The 15,303-nt window shown below is 48.3% G+C and overlaps 1 protein-coding gene across 2 annotated transcripts in view; it reads right to left on the bottom strand.

Annotated features, from left to right (window-relative positions):
* Disc1 (DISC1 scaffold protein) overlaps positions 1-15,303 on the bottom strand; it is a 170,784-nt gene that overhangs the window by 22,927 nt on the left and 132,554 nt on the right. Inside the window, exons 11-12 of one of the 2 annotated variants that reach the window (XM_075977684.1) lie at positions 8,590-8,676; positions 645-684 (exon numbers count right to left, since the gene is read on the bottom strand). In XM_075977684.1, coding sequence (XP_075833799.1) covers positions 8,637-8,676 — 40 coding nt within the window. In that variant the 3' untranslated portion in view covers positions 645-684; positions 8,590-8,636. Of the gene's footprint in view, positions 1-410; positions 685-8,589; positions 8,677-15,303 lie in introns of those variants that run through there. The other variant, XM_075977689.1, reaches the window with a different exon arrangement.

The raw sequence follows: 15,303 nt of genomic DNA, 5'->3' as shown, positions 1-15,303 counted from the left end.
ACATGTATACATTAGAATGTTTGAATTCCTAAATGATATATTGTAATCTATAGGCTCTAGAGATACAATGAAACATATGATGTATAATACACGTTCTACATATCAACCTATATTATATATGATTGATAGTGTATACTATATATGATTCTATATTAATTACCTTATTCTATAATGAATTAAAACAATGGGGCCATCTAAACTGAAAAAAAGCTAATGTTCCAAGCTTTTCTCTTTGCTCTTCTATGTTTTAAGCTTCAAAAAGTTATATACTATTTTGTTATCATATTCTAGAGTTATATAAACTTTGGGAACTTTATGAGGGTCTATAGCCCCCCCCCCGTTCTGTTTGTTCTTATCCCCAAGCTCCACACAAGGGACCCCTGACAAAGCCACGCCCACACAGGACAAACCTCCTTCTGTTGGCCTCCAGCACCATGTGGTAAAGGGGCTGAGTGAGTGTTCCTCTCACAGGACTCTTGCGAGGGGGTTTTCTCCTCTTCGGGGTGGGGTCTTGGGTGGACAGCCAGGGAGGCTGTCCAGGTGGCCTCTCCTGCTCTGTCCACCTGCTTCTCATCTTCTGCATGGGGACCACTGCCTGCTTCCTGGAGCCACAGGCTCTGCACCAGAAGCTGACAGGCCTCCAAGTCGGCTTCCCACACTCTAGCAAGCAGCGGGCACCTGCAGCTAAGACAGAAGGAAGCAGACATGGAAATTAGCTCCGTGATTGGTTCATGCTTCCCATCTCCCACTCCAGAACATCACTTTACAGGAAAAAAAAATCAACCTGGGGACATAGAGGGACCACAATCTGTCCCTAGCTTGGTGACATTCAGGTGGGTCCTTCTTAGGTTTGGGCTTCCAAGAACAGCCACCCTGTATGGCACACCTGTTGGATCTCTTTGAGTCAACAAAGCCGCCCAGCTCTGCCTACCCACAGGCTTCTGCAGGTGCTGGTCCACTACCTGGAATGTCATCTCCATAGCAAATTCTCACCCACTGACGCGCATATAACCTGGGCCCCGGCCAGTAGGGGCCAATGCCGCCTGCCATCCCACCCCACTCAGCAGCACACACTCACTCATGCTCCCTCACAGAATCACAGTGTGTGGGACTCAGCTTACACAGCCTGTGTTTGGGGGAAGCCCCGCACCCCCGTGCTGGGAGGTGAAGACTGGAGCATCTCTGGGGTTTCCCAAGCAGTGATTCTCATGGGAATGGCAAGCCCCAAGTCCAGCGAATGACCCTGTCTCAAAAATAAGCGGAGAGAAATAAAATACCTATTGTCAATTTGCGTGCGGCGCATGTCCGCACATGCGTGCAGTGCAAACCAAATCTATGGCATCAGAAGCCAAACTAGGAGAAAACCTTGGGAGAAGGAGGTCATAACAATGAGAGCACTGGGGGCTCTGGGTGCTGGTGGTCCCGCCAGTGCCGTGTTGTATGAAATCTCATCAAGTAGGACACGTGATACCTGCTCATTCGTGTTCCGTGCTAACCCAATGTAACAAAAAGGAGATGGTAGCTTTCTGTGCTAGGCCCCGCCCCGTGCAGGAGGGAGGAGGGATCTGGGGTGGGACAGTCCTTAGCAAGCCTGGGCCTGGTCAGCTCCCTGGCTCCTCATTCTAGCCAATTCGATAGATGGAAGGTGGTGCCTTGGGGTCTGGATTTGCATCACCCCAGACAACCTCTGTAGGTGCCCACTGCCTGCCCGCTCTTTTCTCGAGTCCCACTCTGTTCCCGAGACACTTGATGGAGACATTCCATTACTAGTCAATTGCTGGCGGTCTTATCATCAACTCAACTTTCCCATTTCTTTTTAAAGATTAACTTTTATGTGTCTATGTGCCCTTGAGGGCAGGGGCCTGTAGAGGGCAGAAGAGGGCCCTGGAGCCCTGGAACCGGAGTTGCAGGCAGTGTGAGCCTCCTGACATGGGTGCCGGGAACTAAACTTGGGTCCTATCTAAGAACAAGTGCTCTTAACTGCTGAACCATCTCTCCAGGGCAAGCTTTCCATTTCTTTGTGCCTGTTTTCATATTTTCTATCCTGGGTGGAAATTAGTCCCATTTTTGTATAGAATTGAAATGCAGTGTTATATGCTTGTTCATATTTTTAAGAGTTTTTAGTGTGTGTGTGCGTGTGTGTACACATGCACATGTGTGCTATGATGCATGTGTGGATGTCAGAAGAATGATTTGGGAGTTGATTCTCTACCATGGGTTCAGGGGATAAAACTCAGGTTGCCAGACTTACAAGGCAAGCACTGTGACCCACTGAGCCATCTCTCACCCCATTGTTCATAATTTAAAAAAAACACTTTAAAATCATTTATTCTTGAAGTCACCTCTCCTTTCTGTCCTGTGTGGAATATTTTTGACTTTGTCCAGTCTTATTGGAAGCTTGCAATTTGCGTTGGTTTGAATGAGAATGTCCCCAGTAGAATCATATGTTGAAATGTTTGGTCCCCAGTTGGTAAAACTAGAAAGAATTGGAGGTGTGGTCTTGTCAGAGGAAGGGTGTCACTGGGGATGGGCTTTGCGGTTTCAAAAGCCCATGACATTTCAAGTGAGTTCTCTCTCTCTCTCTCTCTCTCTCTCTCTCTCTCTCTCTCTCTCTCTCATCAGATGTGAGCTCCCAGCAGTTCTCCAGCCCCAGGCCTGCCTGCCTGCCGCCATGCTTCCTGCCTTGATGGCTGTGGACTCACCTCTGAAACTGTAAGTCAATAAAACCTTTCTTCTGTGTGTCGCTTTGCTCATGGTGTCTTTCCACAGCAACAGAGCAGTAACTAAGACCCTGTTTTATTAGTTGTTTGAAGACGCTCCCTTTGCATCATCAATCCTGGGCATTGATTTTCAGTCTCGCCTCCATCGGCTTCTGGTCCTATCTTTACATCTCTTTCATCCTTCTGTGGATTTATTATCTTACCCTTTATTGCTTCTCTTGAGCCTCTGCCTCATTTTTCTCTTTCTGACCTTTCTTCTACTCTTGCTCTCTTAATCTTCTAATTTAGGTTCTTAAGAGTTTATATTTTTGTCTGAGCAATTCTCTAACCATATCCATACCCATATTTGTACATTTAAATCTTCAAGTATTAAATACTATAAAATATACCAAAAAAGCTGGAAATGAATTTCAAAACCCTATGTGCTTGCTATTGGACTTGGTGATCTTTAATATTTCTTAGGCTGGCATGAGACTAATTTCCAGAATTGATAACTTTATCCTCCAGCAGACTTAATATAGAGTCTCTGTCTTCCTTCTTCCCTGCCTATTTAAATTGAAGGTATTTACTAGTGTGCTTTCCAGCTTGGGGCCCAATGCAGTGATAGCTTCTCTGTGGCTCCTGGGCCCTATAAGCCAGTGGGATCATGGGATAGGGCCGGTGGGAATCATGGGATAGGGCCAGTAGGAATCATGGGGTAAGCTGCAGGTCTCTTTTGGCTCCCAAGAAAAGAAGTCAACAATTCCCCTTATTAACCCCTATAATGCCACGATGATTGATGAATACGGTGTGTCTCCTGCTTGAATGTGGGACTGGCCCCGAGCTCTCTCTAGAACACACTAGCCAAAGTCTAGGTGCCAGTTTCAGAGGTGCAAGTCATGCGGCAATTCAAATATATGGCTGTGAGACGGCACTGTCCCTTGTAGGCCATGTGATCATTTCTTCAAGGGCTGGGTTTCTGAGGCATCTGCTCTTTGCATCTGTTTGTACTAAAGGGAGTCATGGTTGGTGTGGAAATGGTGAGATGCCTGCTCTTCTTGCCCAGGAAAGAAATTGGGTCATTTACAAAAATTGCTTTACCAATGAACGGCTCTGAGCCACCCAGCTGCCTGAGAGCAGGGATGATGTTTTGAGCAGTAACGAGGTGGCTTAGAAGCCTGAACCTCAATGTCTGCTCTGGGTAGAGACCTGAGACCCAGCCCTGCTCTTCCTTTCTCAAAAGCTGAAGGAGGCCTAACAAATCAATCAACCACAACCATGCCCGACTCCTGGGGGGACTGAGAGTGGTCATGCTTTGTTGGGGATGGTGATGGCATGCAGGGATGGGGGGTCGCCTGCCTCTCTACTGAGGAAGTAGAACATCCCGGTCATAGTGGCTCATGGGTGTAACCCCAGTACTTGTGAGGCTGAGGCAGAAGGATTATAGAGAGTTCAACGCCAGCCTTGTCTACGTAATGATTTCTGGACTACCCTGGGCTAGAGTGAGATGCTGTCTCAAACAAAAACAAAAACTGGGGACCCTGTGTCTAGCACAGATGTCTGTAATCTTGTCACTAACCCACCTCTCCTGATTGACTCTCATTTAAAGGAACAGAACAGTTTCTCTGGAAACTTTGAAAACCATCAGTGTTATCAAAGTAAATCTGCTGGCCTGGCCTGTCACCTGGGTACCCTATCCCTTTAAGAGACAAGCCCTGCCCACTCCCAATCTCCTGCTTCAGGTAAAGGCAAACACATCTCCTGCCTTCTCTCCAGCTCTCTCTCTCAGTTCAGCCTTCCTCTGGAGCAGCAGCTTCTGCCTTGCTCCCTTCCCTCCTCCCCTCCCCACTTCTTTCTTTTCTTTCTCTCTCTTCCCCCCCCCCAATAAACTCTACACCCAAGCTCTCTCTGCATGCCGTATCTGTCTGTCTCCCACCCTTCAGGGGACCCAGGAAGCCTTGGGTCACCAGCGGCATGAATAATAACAATCAGGTCCTTTTACAGACCCATAATAGAGGAAAACATCCACCCAGAGAGAAGGGTGATGGCTCTAAACTCTCACCAGAAGACACTGATGCCTGTGTCTGTATTCTTTCTACTCCCTGGGCAACCTAGTCTCCAATAGAGAGAAAATGCCACTACTATAAATGTTTAAGTTTTATTCTTTGATTTATTTTTTATTAATTAAAATTTTTTTTAAATTTATGTGTATGGGTGTTTTGTCCGCATGCATATTTGTGAACCATGTGTATGCTTGGTGTCTGCAGTGGCTCCAGAAGAACATCCAAGCCCCTGGACTGAGTCACAGAGAGTAGTGAGCTGCCTAGTCGGTGCTGGGAACTGACCCTGGACCATCTGCAAACACAGCCAGTGCTCTTAACCACTGAGCCATCTCTCTGGCCTGTCCTTTAATTCCTAAGGAAGACACTTCATCTTATTTTACTTTGTGTGTATCTGTACACACATGTAGAGGCCGGAGATCAACCTCCAGTGCCTTCCTCAGTCGCTGTCCACCTTGGTTTTTAAAGGGTCTGGAGTTTGCCGATTCAGCTATGATGATTGGCTGGCAAGTCCCAGGGATCTGCCCTTCCCTGCCTTTCCAGTGCTGAGATTTCCAGCATGTACCCAGCCTACAGGATGGAACTGCTTACACTCAAGGCTGCTCTTCTCCTCTCTAGAAACACCCTCACAGATATGCCTACAGGTATAGGTGGAGTTTTCCTGTCCTAACTGCCTGCTCCCTAATAACCTGCAGCTGCTTCCCAAATAAATGACTCGGAGACTTAATACAAATTAGAGCTGTTTGGCCAATAGCTCAGGCTTATTACTAACTAGATCTTACAGCTAAATTCATTTCCACTAATCTATGTGCTACACCAAGACTTGCGGCTTTTACCTCTATCCCATTTTGTGTGTCTAATTTGTTCTCCATCTGGCCAGCAACTCTTCTGACTCCACCCTTCCTCCTCCCATCATTCTCAGGTTGACTTTCCCACCTAACTTTATCCTGTTCAGCCATTGGCCAGCCAGTTTGCTTATTAAATCAATTATAGCAACATATATTCACAATAAACAGAAGGATTATTCCACAGCACAGAAGTATATTGTAATTTCCTAGTCACTTCTCAAATCCAACCAAATTGACAATTCAGACTAAGCCCCCATATCCACAGTTACTGGATGGCGCTGTGGGTATATTATGTCATTATGTCATTTAGTTCCCAAACAACCTCACATTGTAGTAATTAGACTACATCATAGAGGTTTCAAAACATACTTTCAACCCTGCCAATCCTACAATCAGACATCCAGTGTTTCTCCTCTCTCTGGGATCTGGGCTAACCTTGTCCACAGAGCACATGTCGGCTTTATGGGAACAAGGCTCAGAACTGCTACGAGTGAAGGGTCACATGGTTTTCACCTAGTACTTCTTGGACTCTTGCCCTGTGAGACAGTTGTCCATGCTGGAGACACTGGGCTGGATGGACCATGGGCAATGGCCCTGGAACCTCATCTGATGGCTACTGCTGGCATGTGACCTGAAGGCACCCCTTGAGGGAGGGTCTGTCTTCCTAAGACACCCCCATATCCATGTCTCACCAGCTGTGAGCAGAACGGAGTGCTGTGTTGGAGCGAGCTCTGCTGTGCTGGTGAAGGAGTCCAGGTGTCTCCGAACCCACACACAAGCATGGCTGGCTTCCCTTTCTTATTATGGTAAAGCCAGCCAGCCATGGGTGGCATAAACACTTCCAAAGCTGCAGATTAGCAACAACGTGCAGAAACAGGAGCCCTACTTCCCTTCCTGTTCTTGTGATAAAACACTGAGCAACTTAAGGGAGGAAGCATCTATTTGGCTTACGTTCACAGTCCATCACTGAGGGAAGTCTGGGAAGGCACTCAAAAGTAGGCCTGCTGGCTTTTCCTACAGTGTTACCTTCAGCCTGGGAAGTCACTCGCAGCCAAGGAAGCACAGCAGGAACCAAGGAGAAGGTTTGCTTGCTGGCTCTCTTTCACACTTAAATTCAGCTGACTTTTTAATATAGCCCATGGCCATTTTTCTGGGGAATGGGGCTCCCCACAGTGGGCTGGACCCTCCTATATCAATTAATCAAGTCAATCCCTCACAGACATGCCCATGGGCCAACCTGATCTGGGCGATTCTTCAATTCAGACTCCCTTCCCAGGTGACTTTGGGATGTGCCAAGTGGAGACAGCAGTGTGTGTTTTTACTTGTCCACTTTCACCGTTGTGTAGTTGGACAGGGACGTAACTGGACGGACAGTTTCAAGGAGGAAGTATTAAGTATCCTGGTTTAGGATATGAACCCCAGCCTTCAGGTGCTCCCATTCCACCAGCTTGTGAGAGGTACAAACGTCTGGTAACTTGGCAGGCTCCAGGGTCACCCAAGGAGACATCGCTGGACGTGTGCTTGCTCTGGACCCTTCTATACCGCTTCCTGTGTGTTCCTCGGATGCCATCAGAATGGACCTTCACCCTTCCAGGAGAGACACAGGGTTTCTAACGACAGGTGGTTATTTTTTGTGCCGTTTACTCTCTCAAATTGTCTCTCATTAAATCCCAGCCCTAACTGGTCAGCGGGTAAAATCGGACTTGGCAACGTACCCTGGATGACTCAAGTCTGATCCCTAAACAGAGTGAAAGAACAGAGGTGACTCTTCAAATCTGTCTTGCAAGATCTCCTGAGTAAATTGGGAGCATGGAGACCTTGGGAGAGGGTTGAAGGGGAGGGGAGAGGCAGGGAGGGGAGCAGAGAAAAATGTAGAGCTCAATAAAAATCAATAAAAAATAAAATAAATAAAATCTGTTCTGACCTTCACATGCAGGTCATGGAATCCAATAACTCTTACTACTACTACTATGACTTTTATTATTATTATTGATGCTGTCATTATTATTTTAAAATCTAACCTGTTCTTTAAGGTCAATATCAAAACCCCTATTACCCTTATCTCCCCAAACTCCACACTCAAGCATGCTGCCTTCCTCTGAACCATATGGCATCTGGCAGGGTTCTTAATATAACCACATCGCATTTCATTCCACTGGTCAGACACATGCCTTCCTTTTCATATTTAAAGGGGCTCCTGAATATTTCATGCCCCCCTTCTTTAAATCCCAGGAAGGTGTTACTCACCACGGGTGCTCAGGAATGACCTAACGAACTGAACAAACACCCAGGGAAGCTGGAAACATATCCGTCCTCATAAAGGTCACCAGAGGGAGGCCTTCCTTGTGAGTAACTGTTACGGAACGACTACATTAAAAATTAAAGTCTCGGAGTAAACAAGGGATAGACCATTCTAGCTGGCTTCTCAGCTGCTCAAGAACCAAACACTATTTTCAAATTATCTGCACAATGTTGAAATGGCAGAAACTTTTCTAAGCAACTGAAAAGGACAAAACTGACATCTGTAGATATATGTGAATATATGTATGCATGCGTATGTTGAGGTTTGAATATATATAATAAGATCAAGGTACCAGAAAACCTGGTGTCTTGTAAGGGAACAACTCCTCGTGATGGTCCTATCTAGCTGCATTCCTCATGTGGCGGGAGAAGCAAGGACCACCTTCATAAGGATGCTAATGTTCATCATCATTGATGAGGGCTACACCCTGGTGGCCACTGCTCTGAAGATTAAGGATCAGGATTTTAACTGAGACATGCCATAGATAGTCAGACCATAGCAGATTGTTTAAAGGTTTGCAATTTGTAGAAGAAGGACCAGGAGAAAGAGGAGGTAGATGGGGGAGAAGAGGAGGGAGAGGATGAGAAAGGAGGGGAGGAAGAAGGGGAGAGGAAAAGGAGGGTAAAGCTGAGGAAGAAAAGGAGAAGAAGTGGAAGGGGATTGATGTGCATACAGATCACCTTAAGTCACTTGGAAAATCTTGTTGAAATCCAATTTTCTGACCTGTCTAGTTCAAAGGGGTGGTGTGTGACGTCAGCGTTGGCACCCTATGGGACACACGATGACACTGATGAGTAATGGCCACTGTGTCCCAGTACCAAAAGCTTCAAATGCAAAGAGATCTGAACTGGCCCAGGTGCTAACACAGTACCTACAACACCACACACACAGGCTCAGGTGGGTACGTCCGACGTGCCCGTAAATCCCCTTGGAGTTTCTCACAAACTTGTTCGCCATGCTGAAAAGCTAGGAATTCTGCTCAGCTCCAAAGCCTCCGACCGCAGTTGAGGCAAAGGCGCCCCAGTGCCCACACCCGTCCGGTTAGTGAGGAAGGAAACCAACCCTCTTGCTGCAGCTTCCATCTACCACCTCTGGAAAATTATCTCCAAAATGCAAAGATAGCCAGGAACTTAGTCTATTTACACAGAATTGTGGGGCGCCCATTACACATGTACAGGGAAGAGCAGGTGCAGGAGGCACCATCACCCTAGGACCCAGCAGGTCTCCGCTGAACAAAAGGTCAGTGTGTCAGGGCATCGCTGGGGCAACAGGCTGAGATGAAATCTGGGACCTGCCGGAGCCCAGGGCAGACGCACAATTGTACCAAGGAATTGTGTGCAGACATCTCTATCTATCCAGGCACACAGTATCATAACGGCTGAAATCTAAATTGAAGTCTAAAAATAGCACAATAAAATTCCTTCCTTCCTTCACTCCACAGAGAGCAAGTGGGCTGGCATCCACAGCTGCAGGGCACGGCTGACTTCCGGAGTTCACACGGGCAGAACAGTTACACAACTGCCCCATCTTGCGAACACATCGCCCATCCCAGAAAATGAGGAAGCAGGAGCAATTACCCGGTTGGTGGAAAGCGATCATGGATATTTGATTATAGTTATTAATGGGGAGAACAGGAGGCAGACTGCTGAGCGGAAGGCAAGCACTAAGTGAATGTGTATGAGATTCCTGGAGGGGGATTAATTTCTGTTTGCTTTTCATCTCTCAGCTACCATCTGAATGTGACATCAAGTCTAACCGTGGCCTGTCACATCCTTATCAGTATTCAGTGCCACTGCACGCTGGCCACATTATCTCCGCTGGATGTACCAAACGACGGGTCTCTTGCTGTGGGGATCGTTTTCTTCCGATTCTAATGCGGGACTGATGGGGCTGGCGACTGGCTTCTCGGAGGTGGGAGACGTACCTCCAAGTGTCAGAGAGACATTCCTCAAGCAAATATTTATCCCTCTGTGTGTTTTCCGCTGGTGCTGAGCACACAATACTAATCTGGGGGGCGCATGAGCCATGATCAACCTCTCTGCCCCATCAGAGGATGCTGGGCTTCCTCTGCATCTCAGCCATGAGATCTTAAGCTTCTTAGGCAAAGCCAGGTGTCCCACTGTCCTTTTGCCTGTGGTGTGGCATTGCGGTCTCTGTGTAAGGTTACATAAACCATATCCAATGGCACAGCGCTGGACCGTGCTTTGTTCTGTTCTCCTCTCCAGCCAGAGACCATGAAGGGTTTATCCAGCTCTTCGCAGGGCTGTCTCTCCATGGTTTAGAGACGGTTCTGAGGCTTGTCTTTCTCTGGGTTTAGCAGACCGAAGGACCCCAGAGTCCATCAGTTCATGCAGGAAGGACTCTTATGGCCCTACTGCTGCAATCTGTTACTTTCACACGAAAAGCGGGCTGCTCTCACATTTGATTGTACAGTCCAGTGGGGAGGGAGGCATCCACCAAAGCACAACCAAAGCGACAGCAGCCAGGAGATCACCTGGTGGTGCTAATAATTGTGAGGGGTCAGGAGGTCAAAAGCGGCATAAACACTGTAAGAAGTCAAGATATGTGGGACACTCCTTGAACCCCACCTGAAATTAGCACCATCTTTCTTGGAATTAGATTATCTGGACATCGGTCCACTGGCTGTTCTAAGAGAGTTCTTAGGCAGACTAAAGGATCTTCAGGTTCCAGGCTTCTGCATAAATGTCCACCAGGTATATCTAACCTGCAGCCTGCAAGCCGCCTGTGGCCAAGGGTAGCTGAGGGTATTGCCCAACACACTGGAAACTTACTTAAAACACAAGAGAATTATGATATCATTTTTGGGCAGGATCCTTGACAGTCAACTTTGTAGATGAATATGCTATGTCACAATGTCAAAAAGCCCCTCCTGGATGCTGACACCCTGGAAAACCAAGATGGGACCATGTTCTCTCTGAGACTGTTGACTTAAACTTGGCCAATCCCCACCCTTATCAAAAGGATCCACGGTAGCCACTTAACTGACAGAGTCAGGCAGACTCCAGGGGAGACCTGACAAAGAGATGTGGGAGACACCCTCCAAAAACGCATCTCTCCTTCACACTCCAGTGAGTCACACAAATGAGCACACCTGTGCCGCCGCCAGCCTCTGGGGCCACTTCCATCCCGTAATGCCAGCACTGACAAACACCATCATCGGAACAAGAGCAACTCCGCTGAGAGCAATGAATCAAGAAATACACAAAAGAGTCAATTAAGACAGGCTCGACTTGTCTGAAGCAGCCTACCGGCCTGCGCCTGTGGAAGGCAGTGGCTGTAAGCCCCGGAGGAGCCCACAGCACTGTTTACTGTCGAATTTATAGAGCGACAAAGGGAATAACTAGGACTGATGGCTCCGTGTAGCTGCTTTGTCCAGGAAATAATGATATGATTTCTACTGGAGACTTAAAAATTTTAATCACATTTATTTATTTCTGTGTGTGTGTATGTTCGCATGTGTGTGTGTGCGTGTGTGTGCATGTGTGCGTGTGTGCTCGCATGTGTGTGCGTGTGCATACCCCCCCACATACTTGTATATGCTACGATTTACATGTGGAGGTTAAGAAAACAACTTGAAGAAATTGGTTTTCTCCTACCAAGTGGGTCCCAAGGGTCAAACTCAGGTCATCAGGCTTAATGGCTTCTCCTGGAGTAAGTGCAGCTCACTGCTAAGGGATTGGAGGACCATCTCAGGGGGTGAAGCACTTGTGGCACAAGAATGGGGACTTGAGGTCAGATCCCCAGAACCCCCCAGAAAGGCAGGTATGCTGATACATGTCTATAACCTCATACACAAGCGCAGAGCTGAGTTTCATAATGGATGAGGCTGGGGCGCTCTCCTTTAGAACATTAGAAAACCACATACAACTGTAGGAGTTCCAGAAATGTCATCTTTGTGGCAACAGCAGCGCCAGCAACACCACAGCAGCACCAGCAACACCAGCAGCAGCACCAGCAACACCAGCAACACCACAGCAGCACCAGCAACACCAGCAACACCACAGCAGCACCAGCAACACCAGCAACACCACAGCAGCACCAGCAACACCAGCAGCAGCACCAGAAACACCAGCAACACCACAGCAGCACCAGCAGCACCAGCAACACCAGCAACACCACAGCAGCACCAGCAACACCAGCAACACCACAGCAGCACCAGCAACACCAGCAACACCACAGCAGCACCAGCAACACCAGCAGCAGCACCAGAAACACCAGCAACACCAGCACCAGCAGCAACACCAGCAACACCACCAGCAACACCACCAGCAACACCAGCACCAGCAGCAGCACCAGCAGCAGCACCAGCAGCAACACAAGCAACACCAGCAGCAGCACCAGCAGCAGCAACACCAGCACCAGCACCAGCACCAGCAACACCAGCACCAGCACCAGCAACACCACCAGCACCAGCAGCACCAGCAACACCAGCAACACCACCAGCACCAGCAGCACCAGCAACACCAGCAACACCAGCACCAGCAACACCAGCAACACCACCAGCACCAGCAGCACCAGCAACACCAGCAACACCAGCACCAGCACCAGCACCAGCACCATCACCAGCAGCACCAGCAACACCAGCAGCACCAGCAACACCAGCACCAGCAGCAATACCAGCAACACCAGCACCAGCACCAGCAGCACCAGCAGCACCAGCACCAGCAGCAATACCAGCAACACCAGCAGCAGCAGCAGCAGCAAAAGCAGAAGCAACGGGACTAGTTTCCACCTGAGCCGGCCATGGTGAGGGATCTAGAGCCCCAACCTGTGTGATGTCAAGCTGTAAGGATATGGAGCCTGGTATCTTTGACTCTGGACTCATCCTTCATCACCGACGCTCTATCAGCAGCCGTGTGACACAGGCAGGCAGCAGGGCAGGCAGGAGGAAGTGGGAGCAGACTGACTCACAGAACCCCACGCTTGCGTGATGCTGTGTCAGCCCTGTGTTCACCGTGGCAGTGGCACAGGCTCACAGGCGACATGCACAAGGGTCACTGACAGCCTTGGGAATGCCCACCATCCAGAGCCATGGGTCTCAGCCTCTGGGTTGTGACTCCTGTGGGGTCGCATAACCCTCTCACAGGGGTCACATATCAGATATCTACATTATGGTTTAAAACAGAAGCAAAATTATAGTTATGAAGTAGCAGTGAAAATAATTTTGTGGTTGGGGAGGTCACCACTACATGAAGAACTATGTTAAAGAGTTACAGCGTTAGGAAGGTTGAGAACACAGCTCTAGAGCGAGTGTCTGAGAGCCTCCCCCAGCAGCAGGGATCTTAGAACCCATGCCAGAATCACAGGTTCACATCACAATATCAAATCAAGCTATCATGCGGTCTCAATGCTTCCTTGAGTCATTAAAAAGTCTTCTCAGGGCTGGAGAGATGGCTCAGCAGTTAAGAACACTGGCTGCTCTTCCAGAGGACCCAGGTTCAATTTCCATCACCCATATGGCTGCTCATAACTGTCTGTAACCCCAGCTCCAAGTGATTCGACACCCTCACACAGATAAATGTGCAGGCAAAACACCTGTGCACATAAAATAAATAGTTAAAAATAAGGGCATTATAAAAAAAAAAGGTCTCCTTTAATTAAAGACAGAAGTCTCCGTCATTAATATATTGACTCGAGTTTAACATCTCTTTAAGATTTCTCTGTTCCTGGCTAAACACATCAAAGAGACACAAGCTGGACTTTTGCCTTGAGCGTGGTAAACTCATCTGTGATTGGATACTCCCTGCTAATTAGTAATTATCTTTCTTTGTTGTGTGTCTTTTCTTGAGACAGGGTCTCACTGCAGCCCAGGCTAGCCTCAAACTCACTATGTAACTGAGGCTGATTTTGAACCCCTCATCCTCCGGCCTTCACCCTCCGAGTGCTAGGACTACAGGATGCACCACTGCACCGCCCTGTGACAGCTGCCCTGGAATGTGAGGGATGGCATGGGCGATGTTGTTTGGAAGCGTCCGCTGCTCTGACCCGGCTCTGCCTTCTTGAATCAGAGCGTTTATGCTGAACTGCACAGACCCTAGTGAGACCAACCCATTTCCAGGCTCTTTCTAAAGTGGCTCCCTTCTTAGGAACGTCTAAGGGCTACCAAGTGCTGTGGGAGGCTGCTTATGCCTCTGCCCGAAAGCAGCTATGTTCCTGTACCACCCACGCATGCTCCTGTAAGCAAGCCCAATAAACTCACTGCTCCACCAGGCTGGATTGGGGTAGAGTTGTTTCCTTGTTCTGTCCCTGGGGCCCTATCTGGGGTGAATGAACATTTGTGCACCTGCCCCCAGGAAAAGCCATGCAACACCAGGCTAGCTTTAAAAACAGCCTCCTGTCTACCTATCTGTCATCAGTATCAAGGACAAAGAGAACGATGACAGTGCCCAACCCCTCCTCACACGGATTCACTCAGTGCTGACACCATGTCGCCCAGGGGTCCTCCTGGCACGATGCCCAGGGTTACTTCAGGTCTCTCTTTATCCACCCTCTTCTCTACGTACATTTCCACCATCTCTGGGAACTATCAAAGCAGAGGTAGAAGAGGGAGTTGTCACAACCCTAGATGTTCTTGGAGGTCCACAAAGGGTCACTGTGCAGAGACACAGAGCCTAGGAGACACAAACAGCTGATTCTTGCCCAGGGCTATACAAGGTCAGGGCTCTGCATCTCACATACTCCACTGCCAGGTGAGGCTGGGAAGGCAGCATGTCTCTAGGATGCTATGTGTGGGGACCACTGCAGGCTCTCGGTCTCCCTCGGAGCCACGGACAGGCACTCAATTATCACAAGTCTTTTCTTTTCCTTCCGCCCTCTGCCGGAGCTGTTGGCGGTGTCTGGCCAAAGGGCGGGCAGCAGAAAGAGCAGACGACTTAGATAATTGAGGTGGAGAGCTCGCCACGACCTTGAGACTCACCAGGAAGATGGCGGAGTCTCTCTTGCTTTTAGAAAATAAGGATTGATTTCCATGTGGAACTGTATGAATATCCTTGTGTGTGCATGTGTATAGCCAGAGAGGCCAAAGGACAACCACCTTATTTTCTAAGTCAGGGTCTCTCACTGACTTGGAACTTAAGAAGTAGTAGAGGCCAGTGAGCACCATAAACCCTCACATCTCTACCTCCCCAGTGCTGGGGTTAAAGGATGTGCTGCCGCATCTGGCTTCTTCAAAAGTGGGTTCTGGGCACTGAATTCAGGTCAGCACTTTCCTGACTGAGCAGCCGCACCATCGCTCAAAGCAGATTTTTTTCATTCCATCATTTAATGGTGTTCCACTGCTACGGATGAATAGTAGCTCTCATTCGTTCAGTCGTTATTGTGTATGAGACGCATTCTTTATCTTCTTCCGTAATTGTCTCATTTTTACGATAGAA

The sequence above is a fragment of the Microtus pennsylvanicus genome, chromosome 6 (assembly GCF_037038515.1).
Source record: "Microtus pennsylvanicus isolate mMicPen1 chromosome 6, mMicPen1.hap1, whole genome shotgun sequence".
Lineage (NCBI taxonomy): Eukaryota > Metazoa > Chordata > Mammalia > Rodentia > Cricetidae > Microtus > Microtus pennsylvanicus.
Note: the sequence above shows the minus strand (reverse complement) of the source record. Positions and strands in the feature narration are given on the sequence as shown.